General features: G+C 45.3%; 2 protein-coding genes across 3 annotated transcripts in view; one reads left to right on the top strand and one right to left on the bottom strand.

Annotated features, from left to right (window-relative positions):
* Positions 1–13,619, top strand: part of MYLK3 (myosin light chain kinase 3) — a 26,824-nt gene extending 13,205 nt beyond the window's left edge. Inside the window, exons 7-13 of the mRNA XM_053271107.1 lie at positions 2,418–2,527; positions 4,134–4,275; positions 5,613–5,683; positions 7,818–7,946; positions 9,212–9,364; positions 10,455–10,587; positions 12,967–13,619. Of these exons, the coding sequence (XP_053127082.1) occupies positions 2,418–2,527; positions 4,134–4,275; positions 5,613–5,683; positions 7,818–7,946; positions 9,212–9,364; positions 10,455–10,587; positions 12,967–13,038 (810 nt within the window). The 3' untranslated portion in view covers positions 13,039–13,619. The remainder of the gene's footprint in view (positions 1–2,417; positions 2,528–4,133; positions 4,276–5,612; positions 5,684–7,817; positions 7,947–9,211; positions 9,365–10,454; positions 10,588–12,966) is intronic.
* ORC6 (origin recognition complex subunit 6) lies at positions 13,593–23,351 on the bottom strand. Of its 2 annotated transcripts, none has more exons than XM_053271109.1 (7): positions 23,120–23,351; positions 21,858–21,987; positions 21,442–21,605; positions 19,458–19,547; positions 16,462–16,574; positions 15,533–15,607; positions 13,593–14,517 (listed from the first exon to the last, which is right to left on the bottom strand). In XM_053271109.1, exons 2-7 carry the CDS (start codon positions 21,927–21,929, stop codon positions 14,390–14,392), a joined length of 642 nt encoding a protein of 213 aa, XP_053127084.1. In that variant the 5' UTR covers positions 21,930–21,987; positions 23,120–23,351; the 3' UTR covers positions 13,593–14,389. The 2 variants fall into 2 exon arrangements, with proteins under 2 accessions (XP_053127084.1, XP_053127083.1); XM_053271108.1 differs by lacking the exon at positions 23,120–23,351 and adding an exon at positions 22,952–23,113.

The raw sequence follows: 23,351 nt of genomic DNA, 5'->3' as shown, positions 1-23,351 counted from the left end.
CTTGGAGATGCCAGAGAGGGAACTTGGAACCTTCTGCATGCAGGTGTTCTTCCTAGAGCGGCCCGATCCCCTGAGGGGAATATCTTACAGGGCTTGCAAGTAGTCTCCCTTTCAAATGCAACCAGGGCGGACCCTGCTTATCAAAGGGAAAAAGTCATGCTTGCTACCACTGGACCAGCTCTCTCTCTTAGGGCTGGCCCAAGGCAGAGGCACTCTCACTCCTGGATTTTGGGGCCGAAGTTCAGGGCCTCCACAGCCTCTGGGCCCCCCAAATCCTCTTTAGTTTGACCTGGGTGGTGTGGTGATGCGGCCAAGCATGTTGATGCTTAATTTGCAGGGGAGGGGGGCCTCCAAAGGCCTTTAGGTCCAGGCTCCAAAATTACCTCGGTGGCCCTCTGGCCCCAAGGTATGCAGCACCGGAGGCAAGGTACTGGAGAGGAGAGCTGGTCTGGTGGTAGCAAGCATGACTGGTCCCCTCAGCTAAGCAGGGTCCGCCCTGGTTGCATATGAATGAGAGACAAGAAGTGTGAGCACTATAAGATATTCCTCTTAGGGGATGGAGCCACTCTGGGAAGAGCAGAAGGCCCCAAGTTCCCTCCCTGGCAGCATCTCCAGGAAAGGGCTGAGAGAGAGATCCCTGCTTGCAACCTTGGAGAAGCTGTTGTCAGTAGACAAGACTGAGCTAGATGGACCAAGAGTCTGACTCAGTATATGGCAGCTTCCTATGTTCCAGTCAGGAGTTGTTCAGTGAGAAGAGAATGACCATGGCTGACAGCCCTGCTGGATCAGGCCCAAGGCCTTTCTAGTCCAGCATCCTTTTTCAGACAATGGGCCACCAGATGCCTCTGAGGAGCCCACAGGCATAAGGTGAAGGCATGCCCTCTCTCCTGCCCTTTCTCCCCTGCACCTGGTATTTGGAGGCATCTTGCCTCTGAGGCTGGAGGTGGCCTATAGCCACCAGACTATTAATGCCATTAATAGACTTGTCCTCCATCAGTTTGTCTAAGCCCCTTTTAAAGCCATCCAAGCTGGTGGCCATCAGCACATCCCATGGCAGAGAATTCCATAGGTTAAATTATGCAAACTCCATAGATTAATTATCCCTGAAAGACCATCCCCTAAAATGCAGGTAGCTGTTGGGTGCACTCTTGGTTCATCCTGGGTAAATATGAAGCCAATAAGCAGCGTTCAGGGAAACTGTGCATCTTAGAATTGGTTGGCCTCACCCGTGCTGTGCTTACTTGAGTTTTGCCTCTTTAAAATAATAATAATAATAATAATAATAATAATAATAATAATAATAATAAACAACTTAGAAGCTCTGTAGCCCTCAAATGTATGTTGATCCATCAGATCATAGAAAACAATGAGGTCATGCACACAACCATCTGAGGGAGGTTTTGGGGAAGGAAGAGACCACACCTGCTTCCCAAAACATAAGCAGAGGCTCTGTGTCTAACTCACACAGAGGTGAACTCATCCTGCAGACGACTAAGGATTCTGGCTCTCTGGGAAGGGAAAACAAAGCAGAGTCTGCCAAGAATATCCCAGTATGCATTGAATTCACAGCCCTCAGTACAGCAGCAGACCTCCTCTGCTTGGCCCCTCTAGTCTTGGGACTCTATGATCAAGATGGCAGCTGTGAGGGGTTTTAAATGGCAAATGCATCCACATGACCAGACTCGGAGGTATGAGGGCTTCTCTTTCCCTCAAACCTTGGTTAAGATCGAGGTATATAGAAGTTGGGCTTTGCAGATGTGGAAGATTTGGGTTGGTGGGCTTCCCATGGGTTCTCACAATCAGCAGTAGCTGGCTTCACTGCCTCCTCCTACCCTCTGACTTCTGATCGTGAGAATGGACTGAATGTATATGGGTAAATATTGTCACAGGGGCATAGGAAGCTGCCTTATACCAAGTCAGATGATTGGTCCATCTAGCTCAGTATCGCTTACATTGGCAGCGGCTCTCCAAGTTTGCAGGCAGGAGTCTCTCCCAGCCCTACCTGGAGATGCTGCCAGGGATTGATCCTGGGACCTTCGGCATGCGAGCAGATGCTCTTCTACTGAGCTACGTAGTCATCCTTCTAAATGCAGACTGGGGCAGACCCTGCTTAGCAAAGGAGGCCATTCATGCTTGCTACCAGAAGACCAGCTCTCCTCCCATCATCATGTTCTGTACGTTAGTATCCCAGCAGCGGATAAATAAAACCCATTTCTCCACAAACATATCTGTTCCCTGATCGCTCACATTTTTGTCATTCAGTTTAACCATAAAGAATATCTTCCATACGTGATTAAGCCAACCTAATCTGGCTAGAAGCTGAGATCAGTTTGTCTGCTGTTCTGAGCTTCCCTGAGGCAGAGAATAACGCAAGCGTCCTAGAGTTACTAATTCTAACCAGACGCCTAATATTTCAGGAGGAAGTGAAGAATGAAATAAACATCATGAACCAACTAAACCACGTCAATTTGATCCAGCTTTACGATGCTTTCGAATGCAAGAACAACCTCACCTTAATCATGGAATAGTAAGTTATTAAAAACCGCCTTTGGCCATGTTCAGATCTTTAGGAATGTCCGGGATAAAAGCAGCGAGAGAGAAGCAACGTTCCATGAGAGGAGATAAATTGGGTTATTGGCAACAATTCAAGTTGGAAAAAAATAAATTTTATTCAGTTCCGGGTCTGATCACAAGGGAGTCCAGATAATCCCTAGTATTAGAAGCTCTTTCTCTGGGCTCTGCTGAATATCCTTACAAATGGTGAACCGGCTTGGTATAGTGGTTAGAGTGTTGGGCTAGGACTGGGAAGACCGAAGTGAATATCCCCACTCAGCCATGAAACTCACTGGTTGATTCTGGGCCAGTAAATTCTCTCTCAGTCTAGTCTACCTCCTCTGAGGAAGAGTGGGATAGAATTGTAAATAAATAAATATAGGGCAGGCTTTAGCAAATGTGCCTTGCTTAGATACTGTATTGGTCTAGGTGCTGTGTCTAGGTAGAGCACCCATGAGAGCAAATTGCTGCTCCTAAGCCACGCTCCTCTCTCCACACATTTAGAGTTTGTCTGCAGAGACAAACTTTGTATCTGGCGACAGATCCTGAGAATTCAGGGAGCTACTCGAATTCAAAGCCACCTAATGGCGCACAGTGGAGAAATGACTTGACTAGCAAGCCAGAGGTTGCTGGTTCGAATCTCTGCTGGTACTATATCGGGCAGCAGCGATAGTGGAAGATGCTGAAAGGCATCATCTCATACTGCACGGAGGAGGCAATGGTAAATGCCTCCTGTATTCTGCCAAAGACAACCACAGGGCTCTGTGGTCACCAAGAGTTGACACTGACTCAATGGCACACTTTCCTTTTACCCCAACTCAAAAGTGTGATGAAACAATTTTAATCGATCATCAGAAGGCTGATAAAGTTGGAGCCCAACAGGTGTCCTGAAGGAAGGAACTTCAAAAGCTGGGTGCTGCTACCCAAACAAAAAAACGCCATCCATAAAGCTCCCTTTCCCAGCTGCTGTTATAGCAACACTCCAAAGTTATTCACTGCTCACAATTTTCTCACACACCTCTCAAAACAAACAGGAAGGCCCTTGATTCCAGCACTGCCAATTAAATTTTCCAGTTGCTGCTTAAAACTGGCCTTTGCCTAATCAACTAAACCACAGTCCAGTGCATACTTATGCTGGGGAGCAAGTCCTGTTTAACTCCGCAAACTTATTTTTGAGTAAACGTACAACTTTGGCCTACAGATGTCAGACTACAACTCCCATCATCCTTGACTACCACTGGCCACTGCGACTGGGGATGATGGGAGTTGTAGTTCAACAACAACTGGAGGGCCCAAGTTGTGCAGCCCTGCTTTAGCCGGATGGTGAAGGGGCTCATGGCCTTGCATCCTCAGATGTTGTTGGCCAGATGTTGTTGGCCTTTGGCCATTGTGGTTGGGGATGATGGGGGTTGTAGTCCAGCAACATCTGGAGGCCCAAGGTTGGGATCCCTTGGCATGATCTGTTGATTTAAAAAAAAGATTTGATTATTTGCTGACTGTGCTCTGATGTACAGAAACCCGTTGTGCTAATAAGAAGGCATCTGTTTCCCCCTCTATTATGTGTCCTTTCACGGTGCCAGTGTCGATGGTGGCGAATTGTTTGACCGGATCACAGATGAAAACTACAGCCTTACTGAATTGGATGCCATCCTTTTTACCAAGCAAATATGTGAAGGAATCCACTATCTGCATCAACAGTACATCCTTCATCTGGATCTAAAGGTGATAGGATATTTCAGTGTATTACCTGTAGGTCATAATCTGGGCAAATGTTTAATGTCAGCGGTACTTCTTTGCACAACAGGGGACCGTAGCTCAGAGGCTTTGAAAGCAGAAGGTCCCGGGTTCAAGTGGCAGCATCTCCAGGTAGGGTGGGGAAAGACACTCTGGAGAACTGCTGCTGATCAGAGTAGACAACATTGGCTTAGATGGATCAATGGTCTGACATAGTATAAGGCATAGGAACATAGGAAGCTGCTGTATACTGCGTCAAACCATTGGTCTATCTAGCTCCGTATTGTCTTCACAGACTGGCAGCGGCTTCTCCCAGGTTGCAGCCAGGAATTTCTCTCAGCCCTATCTGGAGATACCAGGGAGGGGAGTTGGAACCTAGATGCTCTTCCCAGAGCAGCTGCATCCCCTAAGGGGAATCTCTTACAGTGCTCACACTTCTAGTCTCCCATTCATATGCAACCAGGGTGGACCCTGCTTAGCTAAGGGGACATGTCATGCTTGCTACTACAAGACCAGCTCTCCTCTCCGGCAGCTTCATCTGTTCATAATTCACTGGAAAAAGCAATGCCGTTTTTTTACTATAAAGAATAATTTAAAAATAACAGGAAAGTCTTTTAAAACCATATCTAATTGCTTTCCTTTGTCAAGGTGATGCATTTCTTTGAAGGCATATTTCAAGCCCTATTGGTTCTTAATCCTCATTCTGTTCGAGGATTTCACAGGCCAATATCCTGACTAACAAAGCAAGAATGCAGCAGGCTTCTCCACTAAGAGGTGTTGATCCTCCCTGCCTCCAGAAGTGCTCTGTGCCCTCCAGCAATACATTTCTGGGGGCCACGCAGCCCTCAGGGACATATTTCTGGAGGGCACAGAGCACTTCTGGAGGAAGGGGGGACCAGTGAAAATCACTCCTCCACTCCCCACGCGCACACGGCTCCATCTTTTGCCCACTTGGGATATAACAGCAAACTATGGTTTGCCACTAGATCAGAAGTGAGAGGGACAATCTGAGTTCGTAAGGGGTAGAAGAAGATGTGGCTGGACATGGGACTCACTTGAAGTATTAAACCAAGATTGGTAACTATATTTGGACCAACCCTGTTCCTTATTTTCATTTGTGTACATTCTCTGTCGACTGAATTTTACTCTGTGTCAGCTGCTTTGAGACACAGTTTTTACCTGAAGAGAGTCCGACCCTGATAATACTGGAATAAATCCAAAGTTGTGCCCAAAGTTGCTGGCTAGAACTGAAGATGGGATTTGGGACTGAAAAAAGTTGCAGGCGATGGCTCCAGGTGTCTTAATTGTGCCCTTTTCTTTTGCAGCCTGAGAATATACTGTGTGTGAATCACTCTGGAAACCAGATTAAAATAATTGATTTTGGATTAGCGAGGAGGTGAGAGGACCCTTTTTTGCTGCTGTTCTTTTCTGCAATTGGATGCATTTTGCAGCCCTGTTGGGAAGCGGACTTAAATGCACTTTGACCCAAAGACAGGACTGGATCTGCTTCAGTTCCTGCATCTTGCCAGGGTTCACTAAAGACAGGTCTACGTACACCAAGCACTTCTCCATGACGTAGTTGCTTCATGTGGCTGGTATCCTGTTCAGAAAGCCCTCACCATGTGGGTCAGCCTGTCCGATGCTTGTGATATTTTTCTCCTTATAGAAAGTGTATAACCAAACTTCTATACATCCCACCATAACAGAAATGGGTATTGTGTACATAATTCGGCTCCCCAATAACCTCAATGTTCTTCCTCTTCTTCCTCTTAAAGAATCATGTTTCCAGTCCTTAAGCCTAAGTGAATTGATTGGCAAAGTATGTGGGGGAATGGTTGGTTAAATCTCAGGAGGCAGAGCAGCAGATCTGAACAGATGCTCAGAGAAAGGGATTTGAGCATCCTGGGCAGAACAATACCCTTCCCCACAAAGGGCAGAGACAGTCTAAAGAAGCTGATAAATGAAACTATGCTTAAGTTGCTTGATCTATGCAGGTTGCAGAATGCAAATTTCTTAGTGCAGAACCCTTGAAATTTTTTTTTTTTTAAATGCATTCTAAGCAACTTGGGACCAGGGTATAAAACTGCCCATTCATCACAGTAATTATTGGAAGCTTTGCTACAGTTCTCCCTGCCTGTGGAGGTTAGGCAAGTAGCTGATGGGCAGGGCCTTCTCAGTGCTGACACCCCAATTTATTTAAATTTCTACCCTGCCTCTCAGATGAAGATGGCAGAGTGGCTAACAGACATGGTTTTGAATCAGTGAACATTTTAAAATCATGCTAAAAGATCTGAAACAGATAAAAAGAAGTAAGATCATGAAGGGAACTCAGACCCTAATCTTTTGGATGTTTACTCAAATGTAAGCCCTACTGATTTCAATAGGGTTTACTCTAATGGCTCAGTGGGGAAGTAACTTGCCTAGGGAGCAAGAGGTTGCTGGTTCGAATCCCCACTGTTATGTTTCCCAGACTATGGGAAAAACCTATATGGGGCAGCAGTGATATAGGAAGATGCTGAAAGGCATCATCTCATACTGCATGGGAGGAGGCAATGGTCAATCCCTCCTGTATTCTACCAAAGAAAACCACATAGCTCTGCGGTCGCCAGGAGTCAACACTGACTCGACAGCAAACATGAAAACTCAGAGGGATTAGAACATAATCAGATTAATCCAACTGCTTAGGTTTTGGGAAGACCAGGAAGGTATTGTTGCAATAAACATTTTTGCTAGAATTGGAATAAATGTATAAGGCATTTTAACCAAACTATTTCTCAAGAATGATTGATACTTCTAAAAGAATATTGTCTAAGCTGGAGGCTCTAATAAATAATAAATGCTCTCCGGGCTGGAATCCGCTCAGTCTCTTTGACAGTTTTTAGGAAAAAAGTAGACATGGCTCTTCACCCAGGCTTTTGAATGAAGGTATTGTTTTTACTGCTGCTGCTTTGTCTTTTATGTATTGTTATTATTATTATTATTTCTGTTTTTATGGGTTATTTAATTTTTAAACAGAGATATTTTTATATTTATATCATCTGTACTTTTGTATTTTAATTATGTATTGTTTTAATTTTTGAGATCATCTGTACCTTTGTATTTTAATTATGCATTGCTTTAATTATATTGTAAACCGCTTTGAGATTATTTTAGTGAAAAGCAGTGTATAAATTGAACAATAAATTTGAGTTTCAAACTCAGTTGAGCTGATTGAGTTTCAAACTACATTAATAATCTCATTTTATACAAGGGTATCAGATCAGGCACATTTAGTAACTATGAAGTATCTGGCTTTAATAGTATAAAATAAAATAGTAAAATAATAAAATAAAACAATAATAAATAGGCTTTGATAGTGGAATTGTAGACTATTATATTGAAACGATTTTGATATATCAAATAGGATAGTACGATTCTTGTAGAAGGAAGGTGGAGTCTAAATGTTTCAAATAAATAAATAAATAATCAATTCCTTTCGATGTGCTTTTTAGAGAATAATCCCATCTCTCTTCATCTCATTGCTGGTCAAGGTACAAGCCCCGAGAGAAACTGAAAGTGAACTTTGGCACGCCGGAATTCTTGGCTCCCGAAGTGGTGAACTATGACTTTGTCTCCTTCCCAACGGACATGTGGAGTGCAGGCGTCATCACATACATGCTGTGAGTAAAGCCCATTGGGAGTGAAGGCTCACAGCTGTGTCAACATACGCTCCATAGGAAAGGCCTGTGGTTGGCATTTCATAAGGCCAGAATGCTGCACAACGCCCTGGGAGCTGACTTGCTCTAGAATGGGGGTGATAGTTGGGGAAAGGGAGCAGGGAACATCCCCTGTGAGTGACCCACTGGATTTACATCTAGGAACATAGGCAGCTGCCTTATATCAAGTCAGAGCCTTGGTCCACTTAGCTTAGTGTTATCTACTCTGACTGGCAGGGGCTCTGCGGGGTTCTAGGAGGGAGTCTCTCCCAGCCTTACTTGGAGATGCTGCCAGGGATTAAACTTGGGACTTTCTGCATGCAAAGCAGATGCTCTGCCACTGAACTATTGCCCCATCCCTGATGTAGGACGCTGCCTTATACCAGAGCAGACCCTTGGACCATCTAGCTCAGTATCGTCTACACTGACTGGCAGCAGCTCTCCAAAGTTTCAGGCAGGAGTCTTTCCCAGCCCTACTTGGGGATGCTGCCAGGGATTGAACAGGGATTGTCCTGGTCTGGACCTTCTGCATCCAGACCAGATGCTCTACCACCAAACTACATGTCTCCAGGCTTTCAGGCAGGAGTTTTTCCCAACCCCACCTGGAGGCTTTACACACAGGGCTTCTGTCCCGAATCTCCTTCGGGAGAGAGTGTGTGCATCCACACACCAGCCAAACATACCCCGAAGTCCCTTCGAGATCCTTGGACCCCCTCCACACACAAAGCGGGCTTTGTGATGTGAATTCTAGCTTATCTCAATGTATTTCCGGATTTCTAAAATGCTGGTTTTAAGCTGCTTTTTCTGAAAATGCCAGAGCAAACAGGGAGAGGCACTGATGTAGAATCATTAGCATGATAAGAGGGATGGTCTCTTTAGAAATGCAGATATCACTCTTTAGGAAGGTCTCTCTCTCTCCACCCCCAGTTGGCTAGAAGGAAAACATGGACGCATGCCATGTGAACTTGTTTCAAAACAAAACCCGAGAGCAGAGGGGAGGGGCTGCTTCCCTCAATGCCGCGAGTGCAGTTCGAAGTAGTTTCACTCAACATTTACCCCGAAGCATGAAGCCATGTGTGAATAATTCCCTGGAGATGCCAGGGATTAAACCTGGGATCTTCTGCATAGAGAGCCAATATGGCCTCCTCCCCACCTCCAAATTGTAGCAAGAAAGTAGCACACAAAGGAGCACCAATCTTTCTGTACAGCATCTCCATGTCCTGTTTTAGGCTCAGCGGCTTATCACCCTTCCTTGGAGAAACGGATGCCGAAACCATGAATTATATTGTCAATTGCAGCTGGGATTTCAACGCAGAAGCATTTGAGCAAGTCTCTGAAGAGGCAAAAGACTTTGTTTCCAGACTTCTCATAAAAGAAAAGAGGTATCACAACCCTGGTTTGAAATCTTGCTCACCGCATTTTGCAAGCCCTCATATCAATTTCTTAATGCTCATTCTGGCTAGAAATTTCACAGTCCTTTAGTTCAGGGGTTCCCAACCTGTGGTCTTCCAGTCCAGAAGTTGGACTACAACTCCCATCATCCCCAGCCACATGGCTAGGGATGATGGGAGTTGCAGTCCAGCAATTTCTGGAGGACCACAGGGCTAGGAACCCCTGGTCTAGTTCATTCACCTTACCTGGTGGATAAGGCTCCAGCCAAACATCATGGCCACCTTCTTTGTCTTAGGATTTTAAAAGAAAGAAAACATAGGAAGCTGCCATATACCAAGTCAGACCATAGGTCCATCTAGCTCAGTATTGTCTTCACAGACTGGCAGCGGCTTCTCCAAGGTTGAAAGCAGGAATCTCTCTCAGCCCTATCTTGGAGATGCTGCCAGGGAGGGAACTTGGAACCTAGGTGCTGTTCCTAGAGCAGCTCCATCCCCTGAGGGGAATATCTTGCAGTGCTCACACTTCTAGTCTCCCATTCAAATGCAACCAAGGCGGGCCCTGCTTAGCTAAGGGGACAAGTCATGCTTGCTACCACCAGACCAGCTCTCCTCTCTACCCGAGCTATAGCTCCAATTCCCCTAAATAGAAGGTGAAAACCTATTAATGCTGTGCTGTGAATTCCTGCAGTAACACTGGCATTATGTCACTGTAATGTAGCACCACAATGCATCGCGGGGCTTGTATTACAGGCCTTGGGAAAGGATGCTATTAGTGGGTCCCTCCTATGTTGCAGTAGGTGTTCTTGCAGAAGTCTGAATCCCCCATTCAAGCTCACTAGGGAGCTCTGGGCTAGTCCCCTCTCTTCCAGCCTAACCTACTCCGCAGGGTTGTTGTGAGGATGAGCCTAACCATGTACACCACTCTGGGCTCTATGGAGGATGAGTGGGAAAACAATGTAGTACATTTTAAAAAAAATGACACCAAGCCAAGGTTGAGTGATGATCAACATGAATTTTTTTTTAAGCGGGGGGGGGGGGGGCTTATTTGATTCTGCCACTTATGTTTTTTCTCCCCCGCCAGTGGCAGATCAAGTGCGGCAAATTGCCTTAAGCACGAATGGCTGACTGACCTGCCCGCCAAGGCCATGAGGTCGAAGCGCCGCTTGAAGTCTCAGCTGCTGCTCCAGAAGTACATGGCGCATCGGAAATGGAAGGTAACCCTGGCACTGATTTCTTGAGCACACATTCAAGATGCCCCCCCCCCCAACAGCTTACGGTCCTCAAACCTGGGTCTCCGGATGTGGCAGGACTACAAGTCCCATCAGCTCTGGCCACGGCTAAAAACCCTGGTGGCAGGGGGTGATGGGAGTTGTAGTCCTGCCACATCTGGGGACCCAAACTTGTGAATCCCTGTATAGAAGGGATACGAAAGGAGAAATGGAAGGGAAAGATCAGATAGATCTTTGCCATGCTCCCTCCCTCAGTGGTTTTAAAAAAAAAAACTTAAAACCTATCTTTTCAAAGAGGCTTTTAAATGTTTCACCTGTTGCTTATCTCTGGCAGGTTCTTTAGTGTTTTACAATTCTTAGTGTTTAGTTTTTTAGAATAACTTTTAATTTGAAACTAAAATTCACCATGTATTGTGCTTTGGCCATGCCTCCAACATGGCCTCCGAACCGGTTCGTGCACATCCCTAGCCACAACCTTGCTACACCCCTGACTGGGGATGGATAGGGCCAGCTGCTTCCCCCTGCTAAACAAAGAGAACCACCACTTTGAAAAGGTGCCTCTTTGCCCAGTTAGCGGGGGCCGGAGTCTCCCATCCAACTGCAAACCAGCGTGGACCCTGCTTAGCTAAGGGGACAATTCGTGCTCGTTACCACAAGATCAGCTCTCCTTGGCTGTCCTTTGTGGCAGCCCTGTGGTCGCCACAGGGACAGCGTTGCGGGCAAAACAGGGCATTTGCTCCATGAAGAAATAGGGAATTGCCTGCCTCCCCCTGGGGAGGATTCAAGTATCCCTCTGCATGGCCCGGATGGCCAGAGACAGCTGCTCCCTCTTCTTTGATCATGTCAACACCATGAATCCCCAAAGGTGGCCTTGTAATTAACAGCAGGGCAGACTGAAAGAAGGGCTGGGCCTTTGGCTACTGGACAGAGAGCACAAGCGCGCCTGCCGAGGATGATAAATGAGGACAAAGTTGCTCCAGGGCCCTTGTGGGCTGAAAGGAAGGATGCGGATGGAAACACAAACAAAACAGATACCTTTCCTTTAAGGGCTCTCCAGGCTTTGAGCCTGCCGTAAATGGCAGAGGCCTTCTGGAGCAAAAATCTGATGGTAAATTAAAAAGCATACAGCAAACGGTATGTTGCTTTAGGAGCTTTACTTTGAAGACCCCAGCTAACTGAGCAGAGAGACACCTTTTAAAGTGGTGGTTTTTTTAATATTTACCAGGGGGAGAGCAACTGGCTCTATCCGACCCCAGCACAGCATCCCTGCAGTGGCTGTTGCTGGTATCTGCCTTCTGTTCCTTTTTAGATTGTGAGCCCTTTGGGGACGGGGGGGGGCAATCTTATTTATGTATTACTTATTTTTCTAGGTAAACCACTTTGAGAACTTTGATTGACGAGCAGTATATAAATATTCGTTGCAGTAGATAGAATCGAATCTTATGATAGGGACTGGTTTTTTTTTTTTTTAAATCAAAAGCAACTAGGCAGGCCCCTTTCAGTCTGGAATGCAGCCTTAGTGCAGGGAAGAGAATTTTTTTTAAAAATCCCAAACTGCTTCCCCCCAATGAGCCCAAAAATATATGGAAGTGAGAAATAGTAAGATACAATATTTTCAAAGGGCACACTTAAGAGTGCCATACTTGTACTGTGTGGACTTTGGGGCTACATGTGTTCTGATACTCATTTGTATAGCAATTTAGTGTTAATCAATCAAATCACTTTTATTCAGTCGTAGGCCAGCATAAAACCAATTAAATACATGAGGTATAAGCAGGGAATGGGAGATAAAATATAAAACTGTTATGAAAGTATGGAGTAGTAATGGGGTATAAAAATTTTAAATTTAAAATACTGTACAGCTAAGATAGTTTACAAGAGAAAAGTCTACATCCTAAAAAATGGTGGACCAGAAGGGTACTTAAGGGTGTTTATAGTTACATAGAAAAAAAATTGCAATTTAGAGTGTACATGATCATGGTGTATTATAACAATAATATAATACTGATCAAGAGCATATCTAAGAATCCTTACAGTCATGCTATAAGACAGGTCAGTATTAGCTCCATATTGAGATCTAATGTGATGAAGCTCAACTTTAGCTCAAACTGGGGATTTGTAGCTCAATCCTAACCACATCAAGTTGGGGCTGGTAGCTCAAGGGTAGAGCATCTGCTTCACGTGCAGAAGGCCCAGGCCCAATCTCTGGCATCTTCAGGCAGAGCTGGGAAATCTTTGCAAGATGCTGCCAGCTAGTGCAGACAATACTGAACTAGATGGGCCAATGGTCTGACTCAGTATGGCAGCTTCTTATGTAAGCACTCACAGCTTAACATTCCAATTTCTCCCTTTTTTTTTTAACAGAAGCATTTCTATGTGGTTGCTGCTGCTAACCGGTTGAAGAGGTTCACGAGCATATCCGAGAATCCTGCATAATCAACTGAACGATAGCCAAAAACAAAAAGGACTGGATTTTAACTGTCAGCCCACTCCTCCCCACGTGAAAATAAGTGTACTTTCCTCCTCTCCCTGTCACATAGCCACAAGTAGACTTAGGTTTCTGCCTGACAGTCTAATAGGATAGAATGAGACAGACTAAATCGATTCCGTTGCGTGAAAACTTATCACATGGAGGAAAAGAAAAGCTTGAATTATGCCTAATATAACTTCATTTCTCTAATTATTAGTTATTTTGTGAGTGGGACTGATTTCCTTTCAGAATTGAATCCTGTTTTAGGATCCTTGGGGTACAACTGGAAGGTCTACTTTGAGAGAGAAAACCATCTCACTGCATTTGTGCTCAATATTCTCCAATTTCATTATGTGCTTCAAACCTAGCTCAGTGGACACAGCCAGACAGTGTCAATACAACAAACCTTTACTAAACATGTACAGTATATGCTCTTTCACTGCTATGAGACACTATTTCTTCTTAATTTTGGGCACTGCTGTTTTCCCTTCAGCCTCACAGCTTTTATGTGACATTTGCAAAGAATTAAAAAATATTTATTGCTGTTTCTCCAGAAACGTTAAGTCTTGTACAGAAAGGAGTTAAGTCTTGTTTGAGAGCCGCACCTCAAACAAGACATCCGATTTAAGATGTTACTAAGAAGAATGAACATTAAAACACACAGCTAAAGAACACGGTTCTACAATATCCATCTCCCACTTAGGAAATATTTTGAAGAATAAACATGACTGAATGGACAGGTGTTTAGGATTTGTATTTGGATGTACATCTAACCATCTGATTCTAAGCTTCTTCCAGGGAAGCAAGTTCGGTTGAAAGTAATGGGATTTGTTTACCAACAAATGCAACTGGGATTGGGGAATAAGTGTGGTCCTGCAATCAGAGGAAGGAGACAGTTAATTTAATATTGTAGAATCCAGATTTAGATATGGTGCGTCTGGTCTGTGGCACAGGGATCATTTCAGTGGGGAAAGGGTCCCCCAGCTTGCTAAACCATGAGAGATTTAAGCAACTTCAAAATGTGTCCTCATGGGCCTCAACCATAAAGTAAGGTGAATACCCAGCTACTGAAGGCTTGCCCAGGGAATCTATGATTTGAGGGCTTGGAGTGCCATTTCAGCAGCCTAGTCCTCATGGATGAGGCTGACCAATCTTTAGAGTTGGCTTCTGCATTCACCTCTCCCCAAGGACAATTCTCACAACTGTGAGGTACAGCACAGGAAACGTGTGCTCCACAAGTCCCATGAACGCTGCTATCCTAAAACTACATTTAAAGTTAAAACTCAGAAGGATGGCTGGTATTTTAATACGCTCAGATCAAAGGTCTTCCTTTCGCGATTTAGCGGCGTTTTCCAGAATTCTCCTTTTCCATTCTTCGTACTCTTCTTGTGCTTCCATTTCACTTTTGGGACGCTTGCGAGGAAGCTCAGCTTGCGTTCCAGCAGCTAATAAGGAAAATAAAAACACTGAAAAGACGCTCTCACAAAAACACAGTAAAAAAACAAGCAAATGAACAAGACAAAACTATTATTTTTATGTATTCTGTTTTACATTTTATATCCTGCTCTTCCTCCAAGGAGCCCAGAGCAGTGTACTACATACTTAAGTTTCTCTTTCACAACAACCCTGTGAAGCAGGTTAGGCTGAGAGAGAAGCGACTGGCCCAGAGTCACCCAGCTAGTTTCATGGCTGAATGGGGATTTGAAGTCGGGTCTCCCCACTCCTAGTCCAGCACTCTAACCACTACACCACACTGACTCCTTAACCCTCAAGTCATATATGTCATGTTTATTTACGGTCATAGACCAAAATTTAAAGCATACATAATAATACACAAATGATATAATAGTAATATATACAAAGATCCGATATTATCTCATCCTAATCAGCAGTTTCCAGTTTGCATACTGGTTTACCATCTGTTGTCTAGCATTCTTAGCTGCCTAAAAAAACTTAGCAACTTTAATTGTTACTTCCTCCTTCTGATCTGCGAGCAGATAGTTGACGTAGAATACATCTGTATGTCCTGGGAAGTCAGCCAGTAATGAACTCTCAAGTCATATTTTGGACCCGTTTCTTGATGAAGTGGATTCAACCGAGCCATAGAGATGCTAAACAGGCTCAGTTCCATCATAAAGCAAGAGGAAGTTCGATGTTGGCCATCGAACACATGCTCGGAGGATGCATGATGTGGCCATCTTTTGTCCATGATGAGCCAGGCCCACAAATTTTGGCCATTGGTACCACTGCAGGGAATGAATGCTCATCGTGATTTTTGGCCACGTCTACCCCGCTAGAGATGGGAAATGGATAATAGCATCATTGCACTTACAACTTTTGCTGTGCTATCACTCCTCCTTTATCCCTACCCCCAAATGACTAGGGTAAAACTACACTAATCTAGATGCAGAGGACAATTCTGCAGAAGTGGCCAAGTGAATTAATCAGTTATACACCTACCTTCTTCCTTTTCAAGGTGTTCAAGGTAGGTCTTCTGGGGCTTGGTGGCCTCAGGAGTTAAGTTGGGGCTTTCTCCTTTGGAAGAAGAGCAAATAACATCCTTATTGTGGTTTATGATGCTTTGGACAAAGCTCAACAACAGAAAAGCCCTGCTGGGTCAGGAAAAACGGCCCATCCAGTCTAGCATCACCCAGGTAAAGGTAAAGTGTGCCGTTGACTTGGTTTCGACTCCTGGCAACCACAGAGCCCTGTGGTTCTCTTTGGTAGAATACAGGAGGAGTTTACCATTGCCTCCTCCTGCACAGTATGAGAAGATGCCTTTCCACATCTTCCTATATCGTTGCTGCCCGATATAGGTGGTTCCCATAGTCTGGGAAACATACCAGTGGGGATTCGAACCAGCAACCTCTGGCTTGATAATCAAATCATTTCTTCACTGTGCTATTAGGTGGCTCACCCAGGAGCCAACCAGATATACCTGGGAAGCCTACCAGTGGCGGGGGGGAGAAGGGGGCTACTGGTAGCCCTCGCATCTGGTGTTCAGGCATGCCCCGTTTGACCCTGATGGAAATATACAGCTATCCAGGCTAGTAACTTTTAATAGTCCTATTCACCATGAATTTCTCTAATCCCCTTTTAAAATGGACCAGACTGGTGACCATCACAACATTTGGTGACAGAAAATTCCATGCTTTAACTACACACTAGGGTAACCCACACAATCGGTACTTGGGTAAGAGACATGGACTAACATAGCCTACCTTATACTATGGCTTCAACCAGAGTTACAGCACAAAGCACGAATTGTAGTACAAATCAGGATTCCCCTGCCAAAGGGTTGCAAGAATCTCTGTTCTTCTTGGAAATTAAAAGTTTACTGCGGTGTACGCTGGAAACAGAATGGAGGCTGTAAAGGGTGAAATACATACGGTTGATCTGGCCGCTAATCTTCTGCAGTTGGCCACAAAGCCGGTCAAATATGGTCTTCTTTACCCCAGAGGTGGCCGCCATTTTGTTCTTATCCACTTGGAGTTTCAAACACCTGAAGCAAGAAACCAGGAGGCAGTAGGCTAGATTATCTACGGTAATGCGCCCAGCTCAGGAGTTGCATGCGCGCCCAGTTTCTGGTCACGTGCAAGTGGAAAACAAGGTCGGGGATGCCAGCAGCAACCATCTGTTAAGCGGCAGCTCAGTTGAATGGAAGCGTCCTACCCAGCTGCTGAATGAAAATCCCCCCTACAGCATGTGAATTACTGTATTTGCCTGAATCTAAGACTAGGTTTTCCCCAAGTTCTTTGATGTTAGAAATTGCAGGGTGGGCGGGCATCTTAAATTCAGAGCTCTCTTCATTTCAGGTAAGTACCTGTAAAACCAGGATTTAACCTGTGATTTTAAGCCGTTTTAAACTCGGGGCCATCTTCCATTCAGATAAATACGTAACCGAGTGTCTAAATATGCACACAAATAAAGGCACATCTACAGACCCAACCCTTCCATTGAATAAACGGAGAAGCTCTTTTAGGGAGTCGTATGTTCACACGCTGCTGTCCCTGCAAGAAAGCCCCTGCAGGAGAATTGCCATACGTATATGGAAGCTATTCAGCCAGCTCAGTATTGGCTCAAACAAAAATGCACCCCAAATACAAAAATTAGTGCCTAGCCTTTGACACGTGCAGTGTTCAAGTCTGGAAAAGGGCATCGGGGATGTGCACGGAACGGTTCAGCTCTCCATTCTAGGAGCGCCAAAGTGGTTCTGTCAACCAGCATTCAGGCCAGGGTGGGGGTTTTTTTTGGGGGGGGGTCTTTAAGGGGCAGGGGAAGTGCTGCCTATCTGCTAGCCCCCACTCCATGGCTTTCCCATGTGCATTGGCCATTCGCATGGTGGCGCTGACCAGGGCTGCAGGGAGGAAGGTTATTCCTTCTCTCTCTGGAAGACTTTGACTCCAAGTCAGTCAAAGGCGATGGAACTATGAGATGAAGCCAGCGTGGTGCAGTGGTTAGAGTGCTGGACTAGGACCGGGGAGACCCGAGTTCAAATCCTCATTCAGCCAAATACTTGCTGGGTGACTCTGGGCCAGCCACTTCCCTCTCAGCCTAGCCTACCTCACAGGGTTGTTGTGAAAGAGGAACTCAAGTATGTAGTACACCGCTCTGGGCTCCTTGGAGGAAGAGCGGGATATAAATGTAAAAAATAAATAAAACAAAGTTCATTATTATTTTTTAGAATAGATTTTGAGGGTTTTTTTAAAAAAGAAAAAGATAAAGATGTTTTTTATTTTTGTTCTGTGTTTGCAATTTGTTTGCCGTGTTTTCATCGGATGTTTTTTAATGTTGTTGGGAGCCGCCCAGGGAACAATCTATTATGGAACAGCTAACAAAGATGATTAATTATTATTATTAATAATAATTATTAAATGCAAAATAGTAGGCTCATTTACAAGATCATATCTGAAGGACAAGGAATGGTCACAGAAGGCAGCTTTTCCCCCACCCCGGTATTTCTGCAGAATGGTACTTTTGAGAAGGGCACCCCCATGTGGCAAGCTTGCAGTTCACCAACTCCTGAACAATTCTACAACAAAGGGGGCTTTCTGGCAGGGCAGGGGCTGCCCTTCGACTGTCTGCAAAGCCGTGGAGAACATCAACTTCAGTGCCCAGATGGGGAGGCAGTTGAGCCACACACAATTCCACATGCCTCGTCCTCTTTGGCTCCTACTATTGTTCGATTACCCTCCCAGCTTAGGGGTTCTCTGGCAGACCCTTTTCTTAGGACTGGGGCAGCCTTCCTTCTAATATTTTTCATCTGAGTGCAAAATGAGTTATGTTCTGGAAGGAAGAACCAAGGCAGTGTGTGCGCATGTGCATTCAGAATGGGGCCTTCGGGATTCAACTTAAGCAGGAACTAAAATTAACTGAGCGGACATTAAAAAACAAACAAACTGTGAGCATGTGCATGTGCACACACCTTAGAAGGAACACTGGACAGGGGTTCTTAACCTTGTAGTCCAAGATGTTCTTGGACTACAACTCCCATCATCCCCAGGGGCTTCTTGACTGCTGCCAATGTCCAATTACCCTCCCAGCTAAGAGGTTCACTAGCAAACTGTTTGCGTAGTACAGGGGTTCTCAACCTTGGGTCTCCCGGTTTAGTTGGACTACAACTCCCATCTTTCCCAGCCATTGTGGCTGGAGATGATGGGAGTTGTAGTCCAGCAACAGCTGGAGACCCAAGGTCAAGTACTCTTGAGGGCACACCAGTGTCTCCTCTAACAGGGATTCCCAGGTTTTGTTGACTACAACTCCCACCATCCCCAGCCAAAGGCCATTGCAGCTAGGGATGCTGGGGGTTGTAGTGAACAGCAGCTGGGAATCCCTCTTGGAGAGAACATTGGTACACACTGTGCCTGATGCTAGCTCAGGTGGCACCAGTCTTTCCCCTCCCCTATCCTGGAGGCCCCCAAACTTGGATAGGTGTTGTAGTCCAACAGGGGCCCCAGGTTTGAGACCCCTCTCCTGGGATAATCCTGAAAATGATCCCACAGCCCAATTCTCCCATCACCTAACTGTATTGCTTCCATGTTACTGGATGAAGGCAGATGTCTTTAACCATCTCCCCACCAGTGTTCTAATTTCCCCCCCATCTGTGTGCGGAATGAGTTTTGTTCTGGACGGGAGTATCAAGGCAGTGTGTGCGTACGTGCAGTCAAGAGTGGGGCCTTCCTGAGCGGGATCTAAAATTTATTGAGCGGACATCAAAAAAACTTGTGAGTGCACGCATGTGTGCACACCGCCTTAGAGGGAACACTGCTCCCCACTTCTTCCTCGTACAGACCCCAATTCCTTTGTCATAAAAATGACAGCAAGGAAACCCTCGGGACGGATCCCAGTTCAGCTTCAGCGCCGACAACTGACAAGGGTATCTTACCTGCAAGCTGTGAACAGGGCCGCCGTCGTGAACAAAGGCTTAGACAAGTCAAGATCTGTTTGCTGAGCTTCAGGAAGTGTGGATTCATACCTGCAAACGGCAAACTCGCTTCTTAATATGGGCATTCCCCTGGCTGAATGGACATGCACTTATGGTTGTGATCATATTGTCCATTACAGTACTTGCTGTTTTGCCCCTTCTATATGGAGCCCAGAAAGACATTTCTGGCCTTCAACCGTATTCTGACGGATCACCCCATGAACAGGGGTGGAGGAATTATTGTGTGGTGCATACCCATATGTAACATATTGAGTTGCTTAATTTGCACTGGCAGCTAGGAATCAATCAATCAATTTTTATTACGGTCAAAGACCAGCATCAATTACAAGGCAAAAGGCAGTTTCCATCCCAATACAGCAACGCAGCTAAATTGACCTGGTTATTATGAAGCTATTAAATTTTAAAAGCTATAAGAACCAAAGGGTTTTAGATTTAAAATTAAAAGGAAGAGTTACTTCGAGTTATGAAACTATGAACGTTTTACCATATAGTACATTTTATAGCATCTCTCTCTCTCTCTTTTAACATGGTAGATGTCTTTTATTCATTGAGAGTTGTATTTTATAATTGATTCATTTTATGTAGTAGACTTTAAAATCCTGACTATTATCCATTTTAGTTAGCTGCCTTACTATTTTAATTAGATGTTTCATGCTATCTTTTATAGCTTATTTTAGCTACTTCGCTTGCACTCCATAGTATATTTTAAATATCTTGTATTTTTTTTAGACCTTCCTTCTCTTAGTCTTATTAACTGTAATACCAATTTCAATCTTAGAGGTTACAAGTAGTAATACACATAACATTCATTTTCATAACAATCTGATTGCCTTATCTATTTTACTGTATTATAACCTGTGCTGGTCTTTGACTGTAACAAAGATGATTGATTGAATATAAAGTTTTAGGCTATTAAAACGGTAAAAACCCATAGGGTGGTAAAAATATGGAGCCTAAAAATGCAAGGCTGCCTTGCAGAACATTTGTAGCAAGGCACCAAGCTACATGCGGCCTGTCACTGTCTGATGAATTTTAGACGCAGCTGCACAGAACCCGGCCATACTGTAGGTGACATTGAGCCTACGGTCAGAGAGGAGTAAAAATGGCTTGTATGTCCTGGGTACTTATGCATCAACAACAGGACGAGGGCGGCATGAAAGTCCCTGTAGTATGGGCAATGGAGGAGGCTGTGTGCCTTTGTTTCATCTAACCCCGAGTCACAGGGGCAGAAACGTCCCCAGAGTGGGGTCTTTCTATAGCAGCCTTCAAGCACAGCTGAGGGGAGGGTGTGGCATTGGGCCAGCGTGAAAGCCCTCCTATGCAGGTATCTAAGACCTTCGCCAGTGAGGAATTTTGGAGACCTGCGTAGATCAGATTGTCCCTGGCAGCTAGGAAGCTACGAACCCATTTCAAGTAATTGTGAATGTTGATTTTATGGGATTTTATAACTTGCCTTTAAAAAGAAAAGAAAAGAGAGGTATCTGTTCTAGTTGTATTTATCTTGACACTACTATATTTTTAAAAATGCAATGGCCCATGGCTGATTATAATAAATATTGATTGGACTTCTTAGATCACAGCTGTTTGGACATGTCCCAAGAGAGGTTCAACACAGTTCTATGGATCACAATAGTTACATCTGAAACCAACCACGATATACTTCTCAAACTGCTTACTAACTATAGGTCAAATGTCCACGCTAATCAGTTCCCAATCTATTTAGGCCAGGGGCTCCCAAACTAAGCCCCCCACCCTGCTGCTGGACTACAACCCCCATCACCCCACCACAATTGTGGCAGGGGATGGTGGGATTTGTAGTCCAACACCTGGGCACCCAAGGCTGGGAACCCCTGCTTTTGGGGATCGGAGTGTTCCCCCGCAAGAAAATTCACAACACTGTAAGCCCTCCTTCAGAAGAGCTTACCTCTGCAATATTTTTGAAGCCATATTCACGGCCTCCAAGCAGCAGAATTGAATGGCCAGGTCCCGGAGGCCAAGGTTGGAAGGCATGCCCAGTAGACTTTCGAAGGACCTCAAGGTGCTCTGGTAAGCGCTCTTGTTCAAGCCCGAGAGTTTCACCAAATAACTCTTTAAAAGAAAGAAAAGCAAATAAAATAATAGCCCTGCATTTCCTCCAGGCCTGTAAACAGCAAACCTGCGTAGTCGCCTGTGGGGAATAATAATCCCTTTCAAGTAACCAGGATGATGGGAATTGTAGTCCACCAAGATCTGGGGACCCAAGGTGGGAACGCCTGTTGTGCACCAACAGAAAACTAAAACAGACATCACAACATACAAAATAAGAGCTTAGAAAGAGTAAAAAAATTTGTAAAGTCCTACTTTATCTACAGGTTGCTTCATGAAGCCAGCTGCCAAGTCCAGGCAAATAACGGCACTGCTTGTGGCAGACATCTGAACGAGCAAAGTGGCGCATTTCACTTGGGACAGTCGCAAGTATTCTTCCGCTTTTCTGGTGACCCACAAAGAGAAAAGGCAGGGGGTTAAAATTCTATTTGCATAGCTTTGCAAAGAGCAGCATAAGAATCACAATCCATCGGCCCACATGTACCAGTGCCTAGAGATCTGGGGACTAAAAGGGAAAACACAGAGTGGGTTGCAAATTGTGAAGGTTGGATCTAAGACTTCTGTTAATGTTCATCTGCTTCCCAGAAAGAAGAGAAGCTACATTAAAAAACAACAACACCCATCGTATAAGGCCATTTGACACATCAAGTTTACAGGCTCAGGGCAGAGGCGAATCTTATCTATGGGTAAATTGGGTGGCTCACTGAAAAGCCTTTCCCCGGGGAGTCAGTTCTCACATTCAGCTCTGTCAGCAAATGGGGAGAAATCCAACATTGTATTATTTATTTAACATATCTGTATCCTGCCCAAAACTTAAACCAAAACAATACAAATTACAACAAATAAGGTTAGAACCTTGCAATATATTACAATTCAAACAAAGTTAAAAACAGTATCTCATTAAAAGCCTGGGTGAACAAATGCGGCTGGACTGCCTCTTTAAAAGTGGTCAGAGAAAGGGAGACTCTTATCTCAACAGGGAGCGCATTCCCACGCCTCGGGGCAGCAGCGGGGAAGACCCGGCCCTGAGTAGCCCCCAGGCGACTCGAGCTGGTAGCAACCACAGACGATTCACACGTGTGTGCATTAGACAGACGGCAAAACCCGCCTGGTGAGCTGTTTGCGGGAAGCAAGATGCGGGTCTAGATCAGGGCTGCACAACTTCAGCCGGTGCGGGAGGGACTACAACTCCCATCATCCCCAGACGCAACACGTGATAGGGGCTGTAGTCCGGCAACTGCAGTTGGAGGACCGAAGTTGTGCAGCCCTCCCCGAGGTCTGACCGATCGGTAAGTCTCGCCCAGCGTTGCTAAGCCTGCCATTAAGGCCGCTTGCTTCGCTTCCCTTACCGGATAACTCCGGGCGCGCTGATTCCCAGCTTGGAAGCCAAGCGCTGGACCACCTCGTGCTCCATCCGGAACCTCCCGCCGGCGGACAAGCAAGTTGCAACCCGCTGCTGCCGCTCAGCAATCCCCACGCGCCATCGAACCCCGCGTAGAACGCTGCAACATTCTTACTGGCTACACACGGGCTCAAGCCACGCCCCTTCCGAACGTCTGCCGGCCACGCCCTTCCTCAGGCCACGCCCATCATCGTCTTTCCTTCGACGTTCGCCCCCGTGCGCTCTGGCCACGCCCACTCCCTTACGTCAGGCGAGCCGAGACTACCGCTTCTTCTTTTCTCACTTCCCCGTTTTTTCCCCTTTCCCGGTGGCTTTCTCTTCTATCCCGCTCGGGGCATTAAAAAAAA

The sequence above is a fragment of the Hemicordylus capensis genome, chromosome 9 (genome assembly GCF_027244095.1).
Source record: "Hemicordylus capensis ecotype Gifberg chromosome 9, rHemCap1.1.pri, whole genome shotgun sequence".
NCBI lineage: Eukaryota > Metazoa > Chordata > Lepidosauria > Squamata > Cordylidae > Hemicordylus > Hemicordylus capensis.
The sequence above is the reverse complement of the archived record's forward strand: the minus strand, read 5'-3'. Positions and strand labels throughout refer to the sequence as shown.

Bases quoted from the DNA above. Each gene is read 5' to 3' on its own strand.
- ORC6 (XM_053271108.1), bottom strand. From the start codon at position 23,016: ATGGAGCACGAGGTGGTCCAGCGCTTGGCTTCCAAGCTGGGAATCAGC. The intron at 21,606-21,857 runs GTAGGACTTTAC...TTTCTTTTAAAG, and splicing joins TGAAGCAACCTGTAGATAAA to AGTTATTTGGTGAAACTCTC. The intron at 19,548-21,441 runs GTAAGCTCTTCT...TGCCGTTTGCAG, and splicing joins GCTTCAAAAATATTGCAGAG to GTATGAATCCACACTTCCTG.